The 21,111-nt window shown below is 44.8% G+C and overlaps 3 protein-coding genes across 14 annotated transcripts in view; 2 read left to right on the top strand and 1 right to left on the bottom strand.

Annotated features, from left to right (window-relative positions):
- FLVCR2 (FLVCR choline and putative heme transporter 2) overlaps positions 1-2,728 on the top strand; it is a 42,839-nt gene extending 40,111 nt beyond the window's left edge. For both annotated transcript variants that reach the window (XM_074868432.1, XM_074868431.1), the window contains one exon: positions 1,260-2,728. In XM_074868432.1, coding sequence (XP_074724533.1) covers positions 1,260-1,266 — 7 coding nt within the window. In that variant the 3' untranslated portion in view covers positions 1,267-2,728. The remainder of the gene's footprint in view (positions 1-1,259) is intronic.
- Positions 2,729-3,239: 511 nt separating this feature from the next.
- Positions 3,240-5,888, bottom strand: ERG28 (ergosterol biosynthesis 28 homolog). Of its 2 annotated transcripts, XM_074868434.1 has the most exons (4): positions 5,494-5,879; positions 5,218-5,308; positions 3,946-4,064; positions 3,240-3,776 (listed from the first exon to the last, which is right to left on the bottom strand). In XM_074868434.1, the coding sequence occupies exons 1-4, from the start codon at positions 5,624-5,626 to the stop codon at positions 3,697-3,699; spliced, it is 423 nt and encodes a 140-aa protein (XP_074724535.1). In that variant the 5' UTR covers positions 5,627-5,879; the 3' UTR covers positions 3,240-3,696. The 2 variants fall into 2 exon arrangements, with proteins under 2 accessions (XP_074724535.1, XP_074724536.1); XM_074868435.1 differs by lacking the exon at positions 3,946-4,064 and having other exon boundaries at positions 5,494-5,888.
- A 102-nt stretch (positions 5,889-5,990) lies between these two features.
- The window catches only part of TTLL5 (tubulin tyrosine ligase like 5), a 143,154-nt gene continuing 128,033 nt past the window's right edge, over positions 5,991-21,111 (top strand). For all 10 annotated transcript variants that reach the window (XR_012628920.1, XM_074868436.1, XM_074868440.1 and 7 more), the window contains exons 1-9: positions 5,991-6,069; positions 6,616-6,782; positions 9,277-9,386; positions 11,281-11,363; positions 12,200-12,306; positions 12,855-12,985; positions 13,546-13,628; positions 15,639-15,708; positions 16,003-16,087. Coding sequence is in view for 9 of the 10 variants with exons in the window: in XM_074868436.1 (XP_074724537.1) it covers positions 6,703-6,782; positions 9,277-9,386; positions 11,281-11,363; positions 12,200-12,306; positions 12,855-12,985; positions 13,546-13,628; positions 15,639-15,708; positions 16,003-16,087 (749 nt within the window). In the remaining variant the exon portion in view is untranslated. The remainder of the gene's footprint in view (positions 6,070-6,615; positions 6,783-9,276; positions 9,387-11,280; positions 11,364-12,199; positions 12,307-12,854; positions 12,986-13,545; positions 13,629-15,638; positions 15,709-16,002; positions 16,088-21,111) is intronic.

The raw sequence follows: 21,111 nt of genomic DNA on the forward strand, positions 1-21,111 counted from the left end.
AGAGGCTACTCAAAATGAAACTGTTTCATATCTCTTGCTTCCATGCTGCCTGGACTTCTCTTGAACTGCACTGGGGATGTGAGTCTCTTTCCCATGCACTTCGACTCCTGCCTCAGATGTCAGTCTTGCCCCAGAGTGAGTTAACTCGGAACCCAGGCTGTGGGACACTCCACATTTACCCTTACAAGTCTGCATGCTCCCTTCTGAATTGGTGACAACCAGGGTGTCTCACTGTAAGCAGTGTCAGAACTTGGAGAGGTGTCTGAAATCCCCTGGGGGAAGAAGTTGTCTTGGGTCTAATCATAACACACCCTAGAAAGACTCAGGAGAGAAGCTCATCGAGCTCCACCCAAGAAGGCTGAACTGGAATTGCAAAAGTTTGTTTGGTGCAGCCCAGTAATTGGGCAACAGTCTCTGTTGTCCTTGCTTTTCCTCTGGTAAATGACTCCACAGCTCCCTCCATCTTAAGGGAAGAAATTGTAGGAGGGTTCAAGTAATCAGGCTCATTCTTCTATGGGATTTATGGAGAAAAAAACCCTTGTGTATGTTTGCCTCTTATTTCTTACGGCTCATTAAGATATGAGTATCTGTACCACTCTGGAATTAACCCACCTGTAAGTCAGAGCTGGGGCCAGGGAAGAAGTGGGATGGAGCATGCCAGCTCTGAATGGGGGGTGGGGATGGAAAGACTTGAGGATGAGCAGAACCAGCCATCTGTCTGGGAGTTGAAGAGGCCCTCAGACATGCCAGAGTAAGGACAGAGAGAAGCTAGTTGCTGTGCTGAGCCTCCTGAAGGTGCACAGGGTGCAGGTTCTCTGGTGCTTGCACAGACACTGTGCTGTCCCGTGGCATGAAGGAGGAGTGCCCAGTTCCTTCCCTTGCCCAGGGAACTGGCCCTGCAGCTTCACTGCTTCAAGGCTGATCTTGTGTCACAGTGAGATGTCTTCAGTGAGCTGGCTCTGGGGCTGATACCTGGGCCTGTACAGTTTCTGTGAATTAACTGTTGTCTACAGCAAGTAGCTTAAGAGAAGTGGGACCCTTGCTATGCCCTGCTGCCCCAGTGCCCCTTGTCTGGGCAGTAGAAGGATCTGGAGAAGGAGGAGGGAAGCAGGTGCACTCTCTGATGATGGCAGTTCTTGGGGATTTCTGCACACTAGCAGGGAGCTGCAAATTAACCAGCCTCTGGCCAGCTGGTCTCTCTGAAGCCTGGCTCTGGCCACCCAGTGTCCTAACTGTATTGTTTTTTCTCTGACTTGCAGAAAGTGATGCCAGAAGCCTGCACTGATCCCATAGTCCTTCAGGAATCAAAGCTGTGAAATGGAGGTGTGGCAGAGCTGGGAGATACAGCCCCCCTCATTCCCACCTTTGCTACCTACATTGTCCTCCTGTTACATGAGCACCATGGCAGCAGGGGCAGCCTCAGGACAGGAGCCTAGTGAACTGCTTGTCGAGAGTGTGAAAGAGCAAAACAAGGGTGTTCTCTCTTCAGTTAAATCTCTGCATCTTGCTGTTTTGGAGACTTTGCTTGGGAAGAAAATTTTAAGAAAACCCACTGCTTCCCTCCCATCCCACCATGTATGCTTGGAAAAGAAAAAGCACACATGTGGAGAAAAACCGTAGTTCCAGGCTAGCCCTGAGCACATGAGGGTGGCACCCTGCACTTGTGACATGAAATGCAGACACGCTGGATCACGCTTACTCAGTGAGCAGCCCTGGAAGAGCTTACACTGGCTCTCAGGAAGAGGGATTGCTCTGCCTTGGTGCCTGTAATGCTCTGTGTTGCACAGGTGATGGTAGAGGCCTCAGCACATCACCAGCAAGTGCAGAGCAGTGCATCTGCCACTGCTGGCTCTGTTTTTTATTATGTGGCTGTCCCAGATGAAGCAGTCTTAGTCTGTGGATAAACCTCTGCTCAGAATTCACTGAGGTTGCCCTGATGTTCCTATATATGAGGAGTAATTGAGAGATACCAATCTGCCTCCTTCTGCCTGGAGGCAAGGACTAGTTCTGTAGCTTATGTTGAAGCTACAGCCTAAGCCCAGCTTATCACTACACTAGCAACAGGAGTGAGTCAAACAAGCTCCCTGGGCCAAGGACTGTGTCTTCCTCCTTAATGATAAAGTGCCTTTTGCATGTTTCAACTCTACATAAAAACTTTCGTGAAGTGTTATATTGAGATAAACAGCCAAGGCTGTGTTGCTCTTCACAGCCACAGTAGAGGGGTTTGAGTATGATGGGAATCCAGATTTGCTCCAGTGTGGAAACTTCCTACTTTATTATAGAGAACAGGAGAAGCAGCCCTCTTACTAGCATCTGTGTCTCGTAGACACTGCCCCTCTGTATGCTGCTGTTTATTTTCTAAACACAGATGTAGGTCCTTATATCCCTTCTCTTTCCTTTCTAGCATCCCTCCACTGGTGGAGACATCAAGTGTCCTTATACTCCTCAAATCATGCAGTTATACATATATCATTTGAGGGGGGGATGCGACAAAAACCACAGCCATGTGGAATGGATAAAAATAGATACCATTTTTGACAAAACATTTTTTAGGTGTAATTATAATGTCTTTTGACACATTAAAAAATTCAAGTCCTATCTTTGATAATTTGGGATTGAGGATGTGGGTCTAAAATGGCTTTTCAGTAGAAGTTTTTATGTAAAATAAAAACATTTGAAACGTACAGCGAAACCTGACACATTCATATTAAATGGTTGAAACAGTCTACATCTGGCTTTTAATAATGTGAAAAGTTTTACAGAATGGAAAAATCATCTTTCTGTCCAGCGCTACTGTTGTGCTCTTTTCTTCCCTTCTGTGTCTTTCCGCTCTTTCTTCTGCACATGCAGTGTGTTCCTAGCTAGGAGATCCCACTGGTTCCTTCCTACCTTCTCTGTACTGTCCATCTGCTTTGGGCATTATTTCACCTAGGTCTGAGAAACCTGTTCCTGTTTTCTGTCTTCTGTAGTTATAGCTCACTGCAAAGGTAGTTCAGTCCTTGCTCACAGATGCATGCAGTTTGCTGTCACCAGTATGCTGCAGAAGCAAGAGCTGCAACAACTCTTTGTGTGTGTGTGAGCAGTCAGACATGGAACTTTGTGGGAAGGAGTCAGGGAAAGGTGAGTTTGCTGTAAAGAGAGATGATTTATCCTGCAACATACAGTAGAAACTACTGTTTGCTTTGAGGTTGTACATCCTCTACCTGCTGCTGTGTAGCAGAAAGACAGACAGAGCACCCTGCAGTTTTCTGTCATTTATTAGAAATGGCCCCTTAGGAACACACACATGCAAGTTACACAGCAGTGCCAGGGGCAGCACACGTTCGTTCTCTCTGTCTGGTTCGAAGTGTGCAGTGGATCCTGGGTAGCTCTACACCTCCTCCCCACAGGTACACTGGGAGAGAAGTCCTTGGTGCACTGGGCATGCCTGAGACATTGCCTGCTATCCTCCAGGGAGGCAGTCACCAACTGTCCCCCACGAGCTTTGACCCGAACTCCTCTGGGACTTGGTCTTTGACATCAGTCAGTTGAAATGTTGCCTGGACAAGAAAAAACACTTAGTAATGAAGAATGATTGACAGAGTCAAACACTGATCCACCAGTAGGACTGGTGTCCTGGAGAAGTTCAGCTGAGCTTTAGTGGAAGTTTGGCAGTGAAGACAGGAGACAACGCTGATCTACACAGGGTCTTCAGCTTCAGTTTTTCTTCTTGTTTTGTGACAGTGCTTCTACCTCCAGGTACTGCAGCCCAATCAACATCCCCATAATAGAGAAACCTGTGAGGAAGATACAAGATGAACTGTGTAGAAAATGCTGGATGGGAGACAAGGCATTTCCTCCCACCATGCCCTCCCTGCCCTTAGCTCATAGCCCCATGCAGTTTTTCTTGGAGGGGTCATAGCAACAAGGAGAGCTTGTAGGGGGAGGATGCAGAGCTCTACTTACTTGCTACCATGAGGGGTGCCATAACTCCAATTGTCAAGGCTGCAGTGTGGTAAATGAAGACCTCGGAGAGGAAGTGAACAAGTGCCAAAAAGAAGGTGAAGAGTGTGATGTAATAGAGGCTGTTGGAGAGCAGAAAGAAACAGGTTATCATATAACCTATAGTATGGGCATGAGCATGGCTGAATGGAAAAGAGGCAAATCTGCATGCTGTCCTGTCTGTCCTTACTGTGGCAGCACGGGGTGCGGGGGGGATGGGGACGGCTTGGTTCCTTGCCTAGCGAGGTGCTAAAGCTCCCGGGGCAACAGCTGAGAGAACACGGCAGTGTTCAGTGGTGCATTGAATGTCACAGGCATTATCTAGCCTGAAGGTAGGGAGAGCAAGGGTAGGGTACCGGTGAAGTGAGAAGCATATGCGCACACAAAAAGAAGAGAGAACTGGATGAGCCGAGAACTAGGGCAACAGGACTTGGCTGACTCCAGGCTGCATCACCCAACACATCTTTCCACCTGTGCTCTGCTACCCTCTAGGGGCCACAGTTGTGGAAAGGGAACAGCTGAGAAACGACTGGCTTCACGGTAATTGGTCACCCCCTGAAAACAGGTAATTGAGTCCCTGCACCTCCCTACCACAGACAAGCCTAGGCAATCCAAGGACGTGCTGCCAAGTGAACAGTGACTTCTGCTGCAGGGCTGGGTAAGGCGGTGGCAAAAAAGTGAGTTCTAGTAACCTCCAACACAGGTTTTGTCTAGCACTGACCCACAGTCAGCCTGCTTGGAAATCCCTCTCAGAAATACTTGTTACCCCAGGAAGAAATGGCCTGCCTACCACCACCATGTCAGGCTGCACCTCAGGCCTTCTCCTCAGCCCCAGGTAAGTGTGTATGGAAGAAGGCAGCAGATTAAGACCACTGCAAGGGGCTTCTCAACCTGCCACAGTCTTTAGATGCACTGTCACAGGAAGGGAATACTGAGCATCAGTCAGACCACAGCGTTAGCTGTTGCTTACTGTCAGCACAGCTGCAATGCCATCAGAAAATGCTTTCCAAGCTGGAGCTCAGCAACTTGTGACATAAGAAATTCTTAGATCTACCAATTTCTGCCTGAGCTAAGAGACTGAACTTGGATGCACAGGCTCTCCCCACAGAGGCAGAATGGAGCAACAGTTAACACATGAATCCTGCACTGCTATTTAAGCTTTTTCGGGGGAATGCTTTCGACCCTGTAGAAAGTTCAGGAACAGGTTTTGATTCCCCCCAGTACTCCTTTACATACGTCCTGTTGCGGATGTCGATGGCGCAGAGACAGCGGATCACTGATGACAGCAGGGTCCAGACGCCAAAGGTCCGAGCCTGGAGCCCGTTCACTGCACAAAGAAGGGGGCAAGTACATGGAGACCCCGCACAGCCCCGCCTGCCACCCCCCCGCTCCTGTGCCCACCGGGCAGGCGCACGCCCGAGAGCGGCCGCTGAGGCGGGACCCCGAGCAGGGCCCAAGGCTCACGGCGGGAACACAACCTCCAGGCCTCGGGGCGGCCGGCGCGGCCCTTACCGAGGCTGGGGCTGGCGGTGTACAGCTTCTCCGAGAGGAAGCCGTGGTCGCGGAAGCTCTGCAGGGTGTTCCCGGCGGCGATGACCGACACCATCACCAACCAGCTGCGCAGCACGTTCAGGAACCGGCTCATCCTCCCGGCCGGCGCGAAACCTGCCCGCAAGGACCGGACCGGGCCGCGATCACCGCCCGGCGCCGCCCGTTACCTGCCGCACGGTCTCGCCGGGACCCCTCCCGCGCCCGCCGCCACCTAGCACTCCGATTGGCCGCGGGCGCGCCACTCCATCACGCACCACACTGACGTGAGGGTCTCCACCGCCAATCGAATCTCTCACCACCCGGGGGGGGGTCCCGCCCCTCCTTGGCCGCGCCTACCATGAGGGAGGCGGTGGAAGCGGCGGCGGCGGCGGCGGGGAAAGGGCTGGGCGCGCGGCCGGACTGTGGCGCCTGCGCAATGGAGACGGGGTGGGACCATCTCCCATCGGTTGTTGTAGTAACGGGGAAGCGGCGGGAGGGGCCGGGGCTGCTGGGCCGCTGTGTCCCGCCCGCCCCGTCGGCCGGGCGATGCGGGATCAGGTATGGGGAGCAGAGGGCTGAGGGAGCTGTTGTTTCAGGGTGGGGGGCGGTTGGCCGGCGGCTCCGGGGCGGGAGTCGTGGCCCCTCGGGCGTTCCCCGCCGCTCTTGCTTGTTTTGGAGTCGCCGCAGGCCGCCGCGGGGTAGGCTGGCCTCCAGCCGCCCGGCCGGGCCGGAGGGCTGTTCCTGGGCCGGTGGAAGCGTTACGGGGTCTAGCTGACCCCGGGCGGCGGGGGAGTCTTGGCGCCGGGGAGAAACAGGCGTTTCCCGCCGGGCCGGGCCTGGCCAGCCCGCTGCGGTTCTGCGGCCGGAGGCAGGGCAGGGCAGGGCCGCGCTTCAGCGGCTGAATGACTCTCGCGGGCAGGTGGGGAATAATGTGCTGGAAGGTGGTGCTTCTTCCCACACTCCTCTGGCTAGGAGGTGATTTACAGCCTGTAACGAGCTTGTTGATACTTCTTTGAGAAGTATGTATTGGTAGGAGGTGAGAGTTATCTCATTTCTCTTGCTGTCCTGCTCAGCTGTCATTCATGCTTTTAATCCTTACTGCAGGTAACTTCTCTTGCAAGATCCCTTGAATCCGCAGGAAGGAGTCTTGGAGGCTACTGAGACTGAACTGTATGAAAACTCCCAGAGGAAATGCCAGTTGGGATGGCTCGAGATCTGGAGAAAACTGGCTCATCCTCGGAGGAGGAGGAAGATGTTGTAGATGGGCTGGAGTAAGTAGGAAAAAAACCTCTTGACTGTTTATCTCCCTGTGCTTTCTGCAGGATTTGTACTAATTTGAAAAGACAGTTGCATTTCTTACACTCCTCCTACCTCTAAAGTGGGAGATGGTTTGGGCCTTAAGCCTGAGGGCAGCCTATCTACATTTCTAGCCTGAAAGACCACTATATTCATCAGGGTTGGAGGTGCAGCTCTTCCTTGGCTACTCTAAAGTCTGTAGTTTCACTGATGTCTTTCTGTCATGTTCCTAAACTGGGAACTTTCTTGATGATGTTTAAGAAAATGAAGGAAATATATGTCCTTTCTTTTGTTTAGTGTTTTTAGTTTTTACTTTGCTGCTGAGAATGGAAATCTACCGTGCAATAGACTGATACGCAGTGTTTTATGTCCTTTTTAAAAAGCTGTCTTGTGAGAACTCAACTACTAGAGTTCTTATTACTTGCTAGTGTATGTTTGTTCCATCTTTGTTTAGTAACTTTTTATCCTTGCTTGTGAAGGAGTCGCTCCCTTGTTCTTTCCCACAGTGGAATCCCTTTTCCGTTTCAGCTGGACCTACTTTAATATATTCTGTTTGTTTTCTTTTGGGTGCATGTTGTGACTGAGTGCCCAGTTGCAAACTGCAGAGACTTAAGGCATTTAGAGGAATGTTCCTTCATACCAAGTAGTTGGCTCAGACTTGTCAGACACTCCTGGGTGGAAAGGTCCAGAACTGCCTTCACCTGGAATGTAATTGTAACAGTGTGTCTGCATCAAGTGACCAAGGGTCATGCTAGGAATGAGTAACTGTAACCTGGAGAATTGAGCCTTACTGCAAATCCTCAGGACAGGCTTAACATAAACTCCCCTTCTGTTGCCTCAGCTCATTTCCCACTTACATAAGGCTCTAGCCTATAGCGTAAATTCTGGAAGCTTCTTGGGTCCCTTCCAGCTAATTACACCCCAGTAGCTGATTTTTTAAAAAATTTTTTTTCTCTTTAGAGGTGGTGGAAGCAGATGTGAGTGCTGTGAAGTTAATTTGTCTGGGTGATAATGGTAATAACTTGGTTAACTTGCCCTATTATCTCTGTTCCTGTGTTCTAAGTGTAGGAAGTGTTTTGTCTTCTGTAGTTTCTCCAAACCTTTGGTAGACAATGTTCTTGCATATTCTATAGACAAATGCTTCTGTGCATCTCTGCCTGTCTTTATATTTCTTCTTGTCTGTGTAGAGATGTGTCTCTCCAACCCCTCAGTCCTGTTTTCTGTTAACTTTTTAATGGTTCCATTTCCTTGCATAGCGAGTCATAAGCAGTCTGAGTTTTATTTGCTTAGGGAGGTTTTCTTTCTGTGATCTTAGGATTTTATATAGTAGATCTTAATTTTTTTTGTGTGTGTGTTCTTAATTCCTCTGAGGAGATGATAGTTCCCAATGTAGCCTTGTTGTTTTGGACAGAACTGATCACCGTATCTCAGAACCTGTATCTTGAGTGGCTGGCTGGGGGCATCGTTGTTGAATTCTGGGCTTGCATTCTACTTCATCTGGCAGAAATTAAAAAGAACAAATGCACATATTTATCTGTTGTGTTCTGCCAAGCCTGTTCTGGTCTCAAACTCTGCATGAGTGCCTTTTTGTGCACTTCAGAGTCCAGGATTACAACCAGGCGGCATGCACTTACTTGCAGCTCTTAAATTGGAGACTAGAACCTGCATTCTAAGGTCTGGTTGTGTGGATACCAGCAATTATGGTTTATCCTGAATTATAGATCCTGTTTTCAGGCTATAAATCCAGAGAACTGTAGCTGCGAAAATTCATGGGGTTTGTCCCAAGTTACACTCAGTAAAATAAATACAAATTATACTGACTTACACTGGCAAGACCAACCCAAAAAGAGGATGATCTGGAAGATTCCCTTTATAGCTGTGTACCAAGGCTGCCTAGTGTGTGTGAGTCAGCACAGGCAGGGCACAGGAACAACCACAAAACCACGGCTGAAATGCAAAGAGTAAATTTATTCTTGCTACATTGTCAACCAGGGGATCCCTGAAGCAGCCCCTGGGCAGAAACATGCAGGTGGGGATGCAGGCACCATGGAGCTCAGTCCTTGCTAGAGGATCACCGAACCTGCTGTTTGTGCCATTTTTTTAGGGATTTGTGCAGGTGTAGTTTACTGCTGTGCTTTGATCTTGCCCAAAGCAGGGCAGGAATCTCAAGCATGTTTGTTTAGAGTGCCTCTCAGTCTATCACAGGCCTGTGTTACCTGAACACCGGTGTTGTACCTGTCAAACGCACAAGGGTAGACAACAATTAGACTGATGTATGTATTTTTCTACAACCCAGCTGCAAGACACTTGAGTGTATTGACAATCCTCCTTGCCAATCTTCCGTTATTTTCCCACAGGCCCGCAGGCTAGGTGGGGAAGCATGGGCAAGTATGGAGAACTGCCATGTTCTCGTTGTAACTGCTGTATGTATGAGGCTCAGCAATTGCTTATACTGTCTTGCCATTTCAGGGATCATCCATGTATCAAGTGGACGGGTGGCGGCTGCAGGCGGATCCCGGTCTTGGTGTTTCATGCTGAAGCCATTCTGACCAACGACAGTTATCTCCGGCTAATTGGAGGTGGGTGCAACTATGTGCCAGCTTTTGGTCTGAATGCATGAGGTGGAAGTCTCTTACCTGGATGTTCCCTTCTCTTTCTGGTGGGCAAGAGGACGTGGTGGGGAGGAAATTACAATCCTCTCTTGTCTCTGAGTACTGAGATGTTCAGAAACACTCGGTCAGTTGGTGAATGTCTGTAATGTCATTGGGTTGTGACAAGTGTCTATATTTGTCCCTCCATTGGACGTATTTTGAGTTGGAACTGTCTGCTTGCAAATCAAACTTGGAGGCTATGCTAGAATTTATGCCCAGAATATAAATTCACTACTCTGTAGCTAAGAACTTAAAATCAGTCATTGCAGTGAGTTTTGTGAGGGTTTCACTGGGAAATAAAGCAGCCAGCCCCACAGTGGAAAGAACAAATCTCTGCATCTACAGCCTCACAACTGTGAGTGAGGCCATAAGCAAAATGATTGCTGCTCTGGCAGCACTTGAGTCGTGAGACCAAACCTGTCTAGTGTCAAATAAGGGAGAGCCTTTAAATAAGAGGCTAAGTTGTTATAAACAGTCACTCTGGATTGCGAGAGTTAGCACTTGCGGGTGTGTACAGCTGGTAGCTCCTTCTGGATGTGCTGAGTTGGAGAAAAGTTAAAATCTACTCAGCTTCTTTTTGTGAAGATGCTGACACTTCTTTCTTCTCTGGCTTCTTCCTTTCTTAGGTAATTGGTGTCCTCATTTTTAATATCCTATCAAAGCAGAAATGCCTCTGGCTCATTGGGGTAAGGGGTAGAGAAGGTGATTTGTGTGTGGAAACTCCTGATCCTTTTCATGTGAGTTAAAAACATACTCGAATGGTGACAGAAGCTGATGGTAATTGTAACTTGTATTCTAACTGGAGTGTGGTGTCTCTTCTGCTTTTTCTCAGGAGGCAGAGGCTCTTTGTGGTTTAACAAGTCTACTGCTGAATAGTGCAACTTGTTAAATTTCCTTGAGCTTTGTCCAGTTGCAGATTAGGATACTTCTTACTCTTTTCTTTAGACTTATTTTTATTGGTAGAACATAGTTCCTGAGGTTTAATCTAATCTTCGTCTTTCTATTCTCAGTTTGAACCAGTTTGTAAAGTGCCTTTTCCAAGTGATTCTGTATTCTAGCTTTGTAATTTCTGCCTCTACTTTCTTTGAACTCTTTTACGGATTGCCACATCCTTTTGTATGACAACTGGCCTCTAGTCTTGCTACTTGCTTTCTGTTTATCTTGTACCTCTAAGGCTGCTTAGTGCTTTTGTTTTTGACTTTCTACTTGGATGGTGGTTTTCTCTTTTTCTTTCCTTGTTCTGTTTACTTTATCTCCTACTATTTTTTGCAGTTATTTATTGGAAGATCAGTACAGGTGAATGAGATACGGACAAAAATTCTGTGTTTTATTTTGGGTTTTCAAGATCTAAAAAGTATCATATAAGCTAGCCGTGTCAATGAGGGGCATATGGCATGATTGCTTTTAGCTAGGAATACCAATCTTGAATAGAGAAGAAAGAGCTGAGATCATGTGTGGAGTGTTATAAAGCAGTCTATATAAAGAGCTACTTAACAAATGCCCAGATTTTTTTTTTTTAGGATGTCCTGTGTTTTATTTTGATATGATAGGGTTCAGTGATACGGCAATATTGTACCTAAGGATTGATGTAAATCAGTTCAGTGCCATCATTGGAGTTAATGCCCCAAGAGATGGACAGGCGTTTCCTGTCGCCCTTTGTCTGTTATGTGCTGCCACTGCGTGGATGCTCCACTGTGGATTAAGTGCAGCTGTACTCTGCTGAGTCCTATGGTGCTCTTCTCACTCCTTTGGTAGCATGGGTAGCTCTGATTTATTCTTCTAGGTGCAGACTCTAATATCATGTCTCTTGCCCTCTTACCAGAGCGCTACCACTTGTCCTATAAGATTGTGCGAACGGACAGCCGTCTGGTTCGAAGCATTCTCGCTGCCCATGGATTCCATGAGGTGAGTGCAATGAGTTTCACATCTGGTTATGTGCTGGGCTGGGAGGTGGTGGTGATGATGATTATTATGTTTTTGATTTTTTGTGTGTTTTGTTTTGTGGTTGGTTGGTTTGTTTGTTTTACTCTGCAGGGTTAGAACCAGGAAGTTGATGTGGACCCACTTGAGGTTCTTTTTACGTGCTCTGCCAGTCAGACAGGAAATATGTCGTGATTTTGCTCTCTCAAAGGAACACCCTTTAGCCTTAAGTCTGCAAAATTAGGGAAAAAAGGATGCTGAAGTTGCATCATAAGTTGTTCTGTTTTGTTTTTCCCTTCTTCTTCTTCTTGCTTTTAAAGTGTCATCTCACACCCTTGGGAAGATTTGAAGGATTTAATCTCTCAGCCTTTGCAAGCTCACTGAAGCATTGATGTAGTGTTTCATGTTTCTCTTCTAGCACCTGTCTTGCTCTAAAGAATGTCCTATATGCAGCTAATGACAGTTTGAGATGTGGGGTCGATTTTCTTCTGAATAACACCAAGTTAAGGAATTGGTCTCACAAGTTTCCTGAAGAAATCTGGAATTCTTTACAAATTGAGTTTAAACAGTCTATAAAAAGAACAAAACCCCAAGTTTGTTTAGAAAAATATGACATGGTTATTTCCCAGCACCACTGTACAGTAGCTTAGGCTAGGAGTCTGGCTAGAGTTGCCCTAATATTAGAGGATATAGTAGAGGAGATTGTCTTAAACTAGAATTGCTTTGGTCTCATAGACATAAGGTCAGAGTCTGTAGGAAAAGTGGTGCTTTTCATTCGTTCTATGTTTTTATGTGTGTGGTGTTTTTATGTTGCTTTTTAGGTGCACCCTAATAGCAGTGATTATAATCTCATGTGGACAGGATCACACTTGAAGCCCTACTTGCTGCGTTCCCTTACAGATATTCAGAAAGTCAATCATTTTCCTAGGTAAGGCCTTGATATCACGTTCAACTGAATATCTTTGTGATGGTTTGCAAAAATCTGAACATAGATAGCTCTAAAAAAGATAGAGTATACATAATACTGTAAAGTCCCAATGCACTGGGCCTGCACCACATGCTGTCTTCATTCTAAATGGTCTTCAGGGTTTTGAGGAGATAGTATGTGAGTTGAAGCACTTGTCTATAGTCCAAATACTGGATTTTTTAATTTTTTCTTTATTTGGTGGTATAAGTAAAGTATTTGGGTCTTTGGGTTCTTAGTTACAGAGTTAGTTATATGTTACCTGCTAAAGTTTACAAACACTATTATAACAGTTGGCTGTGCTTCAGTCTGTCTTGGGAATTGCAAGAGGTGCTACAAATGAGGATGGATATTAATACAGCTGTAGGACAGGGACAGTAAAACTGAAGAGTAGTTGCAGGTTTAGACATCTGACATCTACAGATGCTTTAGTAACTAGGATGAAGGGTTGCTGTAATGTGGGGTTTTTTATGTGGGGAAAAAATAGATAGTCTCTTGTTTTGGGACTTCAGGTCGTATGAACTGACACGAAAGGACAGACTATACAAGAATGTCAGTCGTATGCAGCTGGCCCATGGATTCAAGACATTCCATATCTTACCTCAGACCTTTATCCTCCCAACAGAGTACCAGGACTTCTGCAGTAAGTGAATGGCTGATGATGCCCAGACCTAAAGCAAAATAACTGTGTGGGGTGAAGGGAATTACTTTTAATATTCCAACCTCTTGATCATGCCAGTGGTTAAGGCAACAAAATTAGAGGAAGCTGGAAAGATGGTGGAAAAGGCCCACATGATTTTTTTATATAATTTCTACTCTGCTGTTTACTCCATGCCTGCCTAAGTCCTCAGGAAGCTGATGTGGACTTAAGGCTCCAGAACTGAGCTTTTTTTTGTGCAGTGTTGTTGATGATCAACTTCACAGTATCATGGACTAATATCTGGAAGTACTGAAGAGAGAAGTGCCAAAGGGAGGCATAGGGCAGAGAAATGAATCTATTGGAGCAGCAGGAGGGGCTTCAGGGAGGGGCCATAATAGTTGCAGTGAGTCCCAATGGGTAAAATAGGACATTGAAAAAGTAGACTTTGATCTCATAGAGTTTTCTAAAGCTTTTATTGTAGACATCATTCCTGATTCTTGGTCCTCTGTAAATAAGCAAAATGGAAGACGTGTTTCAGACTTGTGCTGTTTTCTTTTAACCAGATACCTATTCTAAGGACAGAGGCCCATGGATAGTGAAGCCTGTGGCCTCTTCCAGGGGTCGAGGTGTCTACCTGATAAACAATGTAAGTGTTCAGCAAAAGGACTGCTCTTTAGTAACACTGTCTGCAAAATTATGCCAGCTTCCAGGCAAGGGTCATGGAAACATCTTAACCAGACACTGGCCCTGCTCCGGATTTCAGCCATACATTGCTGAGCAGTTCAACAGTCCTGAGCAGCTGGCAAAACCTGCCTGGGCCTATGCTGCGTAACCAAAAGCAGTCTGTTTCTTTGTATGCTGTGCTTACCTTGCAACCTGCTTTCAAGTCTTCGCTTATTAGGAGCAAGTTCGTACTCCCTGAGACACATTGGGAAGCAGTGCTGCTTCATGCTCTCCTTGTGGCTGACGGTAGGCTGGCCTTGGGAAGGTTCCCAGAACTCTCCTTAATTGTTTCCCTGTGTGACCTAAACAGTCCTCAAACAGTCCCCTTGTCTCCCTCTTCCCACTGGAAAAGAACAGTTAAAAGGAAACCTTATGTGATACAGCAGCATGTGTATCAATGTATATCAAGCTGTGTTATCTAAATACCAGTGTGTCCTTACTGAGGTGTAATGGGGATGGTTCTGTGAATTCAGTTGTGCTGGTTATAGTGTCTTTTGCCCTTTTTGGGCTTTGCAGGGAGTTAGGTTGTCACAGGTAACAAATACATCTGGGCAGGTGCCAAACACATGAGGGGATTCCAATAAATATTCTCAGCAGCAAAACTGACTGGTGAGTCATTTTGTTTTCACTTACTCAAACCCCTTTAGCCTCCCCTGCACTGAAAGGGTCATGCTGCCTCATCTGTTCTCTGCTTGGATCATTTCCCATAAAATAAGGGAGCAATTCGCCAAGTGTATGAGGTAAGTATTTCCATAGCTGCACTCAGCTTTTTCTTTGCTTGAAAGAGAGGAACGAGCTCAGGCTTATATGGCAGTTGGCCATGAACTGGGGAAAAGACCCTTCTGGGACCAATCTCCCTTTGAGTATATCTGTTCCAGAAACACTTCAGCTAGTTTGGCCGAAAGACTTCAGTTTCCTTCAGTGTGGTGCCATTAAGTGAGTGTCTTCTAGAATCTCATCACAAAAAAACCACCAACAAAACAAAAACCCTTTGAATTTCTCTGATCCATAATAAAACAGGCTGTCACTTTTGTGAATGTGCTGAGGGAAGTTGAGCTTGTTCCCTCACGTTGTATATGTACACTCTATGCCTAGGCTTCCTGCTCATGATGCTGGTGATATGCTGAATACATGCAAAATTGAATAAAGGCAGGATAATGGGGTTCTCTTGGCTCTTTTGCAAACTGAAGGCAAGAAAATGTTTTGCAAGAAACTGTATGAGTAGTTAAAACTGGTTATAAGAGAGAGGCTTGCATGCAGCAAAAAGTAAAAGCTTTTTCAACAGATCCCATGACTTTGCGATGTATATTTGTCATAGATAGAGCTTTCTGTTCTGAGCTACAAGGGTAGTGTCTTCCTAGTACAGTAGCCCCTGCTGTGAACCTCAGTAGAAGGTATTTACTCATGTAGGCAAAGAGGTTGGATACCAGCCCAGGATCTAGCTATAAAGATCACAAATTGAGGAGTCATTTTCTTCACTTGCGACTTCCTCACCAACTGTAGTTACATACTCCTTCCAGTGTCTTTTAAACCCCTCCTCCATGTGTTTGGTTAAACACTTGAGAAGCAAACGGAATGACAGTCACTTCTTAAATGTGTTTTTTTTCCTACCTATTTTACATCATTGCCATGTGGCTGCTAAATCTGTATTCTACTCGAAAGAGCACTTAACTGGAAGGTTCAGTGGGCAGTTTTTTTGGCAATGTAATCGTTGCCAGGCTTCTGGTTAGCATTTAATTACCCTAAGTATGTTGTGACTGACAGTGTTGTTTTTTTCATTTTGTTTTTGTTTCCTCCCTCCCCAGACATAGTTATTGGTACAGAGTGGCTTTAGGAGGGGAAGGCCGTAAAAAAATGGTGGGTTTGATCTAGTCATCTTCTTATTCCTTAAGCCTCCTCTTTTCTCACTCTTGCATTCTCTGTTCTTCTGTAGCCAAACCAGATTGTCCTGGAAGACAACATCCTGGTTTCTCGTTACATCAGCAACCCCCTGCTCATAGATGGTGAGTGTGCTTAGGAATTGCTTTTCTCTTTTCCCCCAATCCCACACCCGAGGATCTCTGCAACCTTTGCAGGAGTTTAGTTGAATAATTGAGTGTTCTATCTTCCTCTAGTACTGGAAAAATATAACTAGAGAATTCCTTAAAATCCGGAAGTTTTTAAACTGGGAAACCTTCAGGCACCTATGTCAGCAGCAGATAATGGTTTATTGCTCTCAGGGTCTGTTGAAATTCCTCAACTGGATATGATGCCTGAGAAATATTTGCAGTTACTGACCCTTGACAACTGTATTTCAGATTTCAAATTCGATGTGCGCCTCTATGTTCTGGTTACATCCTACGATCCGCTTGTCATCTATCTCTACGAGGAGGGATTGGCCAGGTAGGGGAGGTTTCTTCTTTCTCAGTGTACCTGCACTTGGTGGTCCAGAGGTGTCTTGGCTTGCCTCTGTACTCCTGACACAATAGCAAATGAGGGAAGTGCCAGTTAGCGTGATAAAGTATCATATATTTAAACTCTGCAGAACTCCCTATGTCCCATCAGTTTTCTTTATATAGAATACAGGATCTTTACTTGGGGGACTTTATTACATATGTAATAACTAAAGCAAGTTTTCAACTCTTAAGTGTTGAATGGCCACACACATCATCACTGGTATGTTCATTCTCAAGACCAGGTTCTTTAAACCTCTTTGGACTCTTTGTGCCCCTTCTCCATTCTCCAAGATGAAAGGAATCTAAACTTTCTCAATTTCTGTTTAATCATAATGACAAAAGCAGTTGGAGACCTGTTGTTGGCTGTGTTGGCCTTTGTTTTAATACTTTCAACTGCTCTTCTAAATTTTAGGTCAGTATTTGTATTTTCTACAGTATCAAATAAATAGGTTTAGACTAGTTCACTGTTTTTACCCTGCAAGGTGTCAATTTTCTTTTCCATGTAAGTCATGAAAGATACTTAAGTGTTCCTCCTGGGAATCTTATCTACCAAAAAATACCTGTTGCTCTTCATCACAGAAATTTAGCTAAATACCTGTCTATAGTAACGAATAATTTTGAAATAATTACCACTCTGAATTTCCAACAGACCAGAAACTTAACTGTAGTAGTGTTAGAGAAGAAAGCATCATAGGACTGTCTTCTGCAACAGTTTTAAGCAATGCTGAATCTGTTAGATAAGCACATCTGACATACCCAGAAAGAACATCTCCAGGGTTCAAGCCTGCATGGCTCTGACTTAGGCAGATACTCAATCCAATTTATCTTTATCCAAAGCAGATACTGAATCCAAAAGGATGTGTTAATAATGATCCCACAAGAAATATCCTCCTTTAAATTGATGACCAGATTCCCTTCAGGTGTGATGTGCCTCTGCCTGCAAAGATAATGTGAACAGATTGTTTCCCTAAAGGGAGGCAGGAAGGGGTAGCTCATCTTGGTCAGTATAAAATTTGACAACTATATTCACTTTAGAAAAGGAGCCTTAAACATGCCTGGCATGCAAGGCTTTTCTCTTGGGAATCAGCAATTAAATTTGTAGTTGGTAATATTGCACGTTATTGGAAAGTGAAGAGGGAAACGAGATCATTGATTTGGAATATATAAGTAGATTTCTAGGATGTTCTGAAGATGGGCAGTGCATAGCAGGCCTCCAAAATAGGATTTGAACCATCATTAATGTCTTAAAGGTAGTTCTGCTAATCTTATTGTAACAAAGGCGTTTACTTCTGGAAAAATCCATCTGTGTAAGAGACAAGTGTTCTACTCTGGGGGCAAGCATGCCAGTTCCGTGATAGATAGCATTTTTGTCTATGACAGCAGAGTAACATCTTTTGCTTGGGGGAAAGTGTATGTAGGGATGTGTATGCTATTTGTTTTTTTTAACAATTCTGGTCATATTAGAGGTCTAGGGAAGGAAATGAAGAAGGAAACAAGTATATTCTTTTCACTGAAATACACTGGTCAGACAGTTCTAGTGAATCCCTTAAGATAAAATCATCAAATTATGTAGGTAGGAAGGGTAGTCTGGAAGTTTTTAGTTCAACCTCCTTCTCAAGACAAGACCTTCTTCAAAGTTTGGGCAGCTGCTCTGTGGCCATATACCATAAGATTTTGAGTATCTTCTAAGAATGAAGATTCCATTGTCTTTCCTGACCACCTGTCCAATGTTTGACTATTCTCACTGTGAATGTATGTGTTTTTTATATCTAATCAGAATTTTCCTTGTTGCAGTTTGATTGTTGCCTCTTGTCCTTCTGCTGTGCACCTTTGGGAAAAGTCTATCTTTATAGCTATGCATTAAGGAGTTGAACACAGCAGTTAGATCTATTATTAGTCTTCTTACCTGCAGGCTAAACAGTCCTTTTCTCCTCGGCTTCTCCTTGTACATCATGTTTTTCAGCCCATTTAATAGCTCTCTGCCAAACTCGCACCACTTAGTCAATAATTCTACTTGTACTGGGGGGGCTCATAACTGGACATGGTGTTCCAGATGTGCATCCAGTGCTTGCTAAGCACTCACAAGTAAGAGGCACTAATCACTTCCCTCAACCTACTGGCTACACTCATGTTGATACAGCCCAGCATGTAGTTAGCCTTCATTGTTGCAAAGACAAACTGCTAATTCACGTTCATCTTATTGTCCACCAGGACTCCCTGTCGGTTCTGCAGAGCTGCTTTCTACCCACCCAGCCTGTACTGTTGATCAGGGTTATTCCTCCCAAGTGCAAGAGTTTTGCATTTGCTTTTGCTAAAGTTCATGAGAGTTCTGTTAGCCGATTCCTCTAGCTTTATAGGGGCCATCTGAGTGCTCAGGTCTTGAGCCATGCCATCCACTGCTCTCTCTTTGTCCCCAGAACCATTTATGTCATCCTAAAAGGCAATCAGGAGGCATCAGATGTGATATGCTCTCAGAAAATTTGTGCTTGCTGTTCCCAATAATTGTTTTATCCTTCATGTGCCTGGAAATACCTTCCTGGAAGATAATAGTCTGGGAGCTCCTACTGGTAGCAAGACTGTGGATTACCTGGGTTATCCTAGGTAAAAGGTCTCTTGAAAGAGTGATCTGATTTCTTTGAATTTGTGAGCCAGTGTAATAACCTGGATGCTGGCTGTCTGAATTTCTTTGTTCTTTTGACATTCAGAGCTTGAAACAGTGTTGTAGTCAACCCTGAGCAAATAACTTAAGTTTTCTTTCTGGGTATCCATCCAGAAGCATCAGTCTCAACAATTCTGGACTCTCCATCTTGGTAAGATCCCACGTGGTAGTAATACTTGAAAATCACTTTTCAGTGTTCTGAAATCCTTAAGTCTTACACGTTTAAACTATTTGATAATCTAGAGCATGTGGTGTCCACATACATGACAAGTGAAAAATATGTACAGGACACCACAGTATTACTAATGGTAGTTATCCTTTCCTTCAAACTGCATCCCATCTTACAGCTCTCTCTGAGGTGTAGCTAGTATATGGAGACTCACTGTGGCACTAGGTATCTTAGTGCTGCTCTGTGATATGGTCAGCTGTACCAGTACATCTGTGGGACTGGTGTAGAGGGAATAATGCGATGTTATCTCTGGGCCAAGGACAGTTCTGACTCTGGAGGGTAACTAGTTCTGTTACTGAACTTCAACTGCCCACTGAACAATTTCAGCTACAGCTAAAGGTATGTAGCAAGACTTGTAGTTGAATGCTTTCATTTGATAGGTAAAAATTTATTGCAACTGATATCTTTAACTACTCTTAAACTTTTCCCTTTTTCTGTGGCTGTAGAGTTGGTATGTTTGTACAGAAGGTGCTGGCAAGCTCTCTGGAGGACAACACTCAAGCGTGGCAGAGATTGACAAACTTTAGGTGGGCTGTTCTGTATGACCTCCAGATGGCACTAGTGGTCTTTAGTTTTAGCGATTAGGATTTTTCCCATACCCTGGATTTGCAAATACAGTTGGTGAGAGGTAAGGAACCTGGAGCTACTGGATTCTGGCTTCTGATTTAGTTTTTTTTTCCTTCCATTTAATAGTAAGAGTTAAGCACTAGGAGAGACCCTTTATTGCCTTACACAGTGTAATGCTTTGGTTTAAAGCTGGGATAAAACTTTAGCTGTGTGGGGAGGAGGGAATGCTTTAACCTTTGGGAGTAGAAGCTGTTTTTTATTCTTTACTTGAGGGAAAAAAAAAAAACCCACACTGCTTAAAAGTGGAAGCAATTTGTAGCAGAGAACTAGGAGGTAAGATCAAGGCCTGTAATCAAAGGTGGTATTGAACCAATCTAAAGGGAAACACACAAGCATAACGAATGAATCTGGTTTTGGGACCTGCGCTAGTGCTTGTGGTGCACTATGGTGACTTCCATGTTTTGAGTTTGCTTTCTGAAGGTAGGTAGTCTCTGAAGTGTAGTCAAGGTGACCTCTTCTGGGCTGTTCTCTTAATTCTTAATTTTCTTTTTCCCTTTTTCTTAGTCTGTCTGACAGGTAATGTTCCCCTCCAGTGTTATGCTTTGCATATTCCAAGTAGAGTGCTTTCAGGATATCATAAGATGTAATGATGTTTAAAAGGAACAGACTTGGTATAATACACATTTGTGGAAGTGCTGATGTTGAGTAGGTTCCTTTTGTAGCTATTTCCACCCCACTCCCTGTGGAATAAGCTGTATTTAGTAGGGACAGAGACTTAGGTCAGCAGGGTCAGGTATCAGACTTGTGGAGAGTTACTAGGAATGGTATTAGTGAATGTGCTCTATGTTTTCCTCTTTTGTTACAATACTACTTTTCTGGTCTTGCCTCCCTCAAACTCTACCAAACCTCGTCTTGCATATTTTGGGTCTGGTCCACCTCTAGAAGGAATGCTGCTAATAGGTTTGTTCAGGGATATTCAGTGATCTGTTTGGAAGGAGTGGGGTGGGGTCTTTTTTCCTCTTTCTTGAGGCTTGAAACAAGACTGAAGCTGTGCTTAAGGCATAAAGCAGCACTGGGTGACTTAAGATCCTTGTCTGTTGGATTGAAAAATGTGGTGTTGAACGCTTTTCTAGTGCATATTTAAAAAAAAAAAAAAAGGTAGACAAAGCGTGCTGCCATACATCTGTTAAATTGGCAGTTATTTAGTAACTTGGTGTTGGAGAGGACAGTTATCATCTAGATTGGCCGTTTGTGATTCATAGCCTGGAGAACTGTAGCTGGGACCTTTGCATCAAAGGTATAGGTTTGGAGAATGAGATGGTCTTGGCAAGCTTGGTCCAGGTTTGCCTGAGGATGTAACTCAGTCAGCTGATCATATGTTAAAAATCTAGGTAGTTTTATTTATCTGAGACTTCCAAAATATGAGATGGAATATATTTATTGACATACCTTTTATATCCTAGTATGAATAAGAGGTGCATTGTTAATAAACTACAGTCTTAATTATAAACTTTGA

The sequence above is a fragment of the Strix uralensis genome, chromosome 4 (genome assembly GCF_047716275.1).
Source record: "Strix uralensis isolate ZFMK-TIS-50842 chromosome 4, bStrUra1, whole genome shotgun sequence".
Lineage (NCBI taxonomy): Eukaryota > Metazoa > Chordata > Aves > Strigiformes > Strigidae > Strix > Strix uralensis.

Coding starts and splice junctions, on each gene's coding strand:
- ERG28 (XM_074868434.1), bottom strand. CDS start 5,626: ATGAGCCGGTTCCTGAACGTGCTGCGCAGCTGGTTGGTGATGGTGTCG. Junction 4,065..5,217: donor ATCGACATCCGCAACAGGAC/GTATGTAAAGGA, acceptor GCTCTCCAACAG/CCTCTATTACATCACACTCT. Junction 3,777..3,945: donor GGCACCCCTCATGGTAGCAA/GTAAGTAGAGCT, acceptor TCTTCCTCACAG/GTTTCTCTATTATGGGGATG.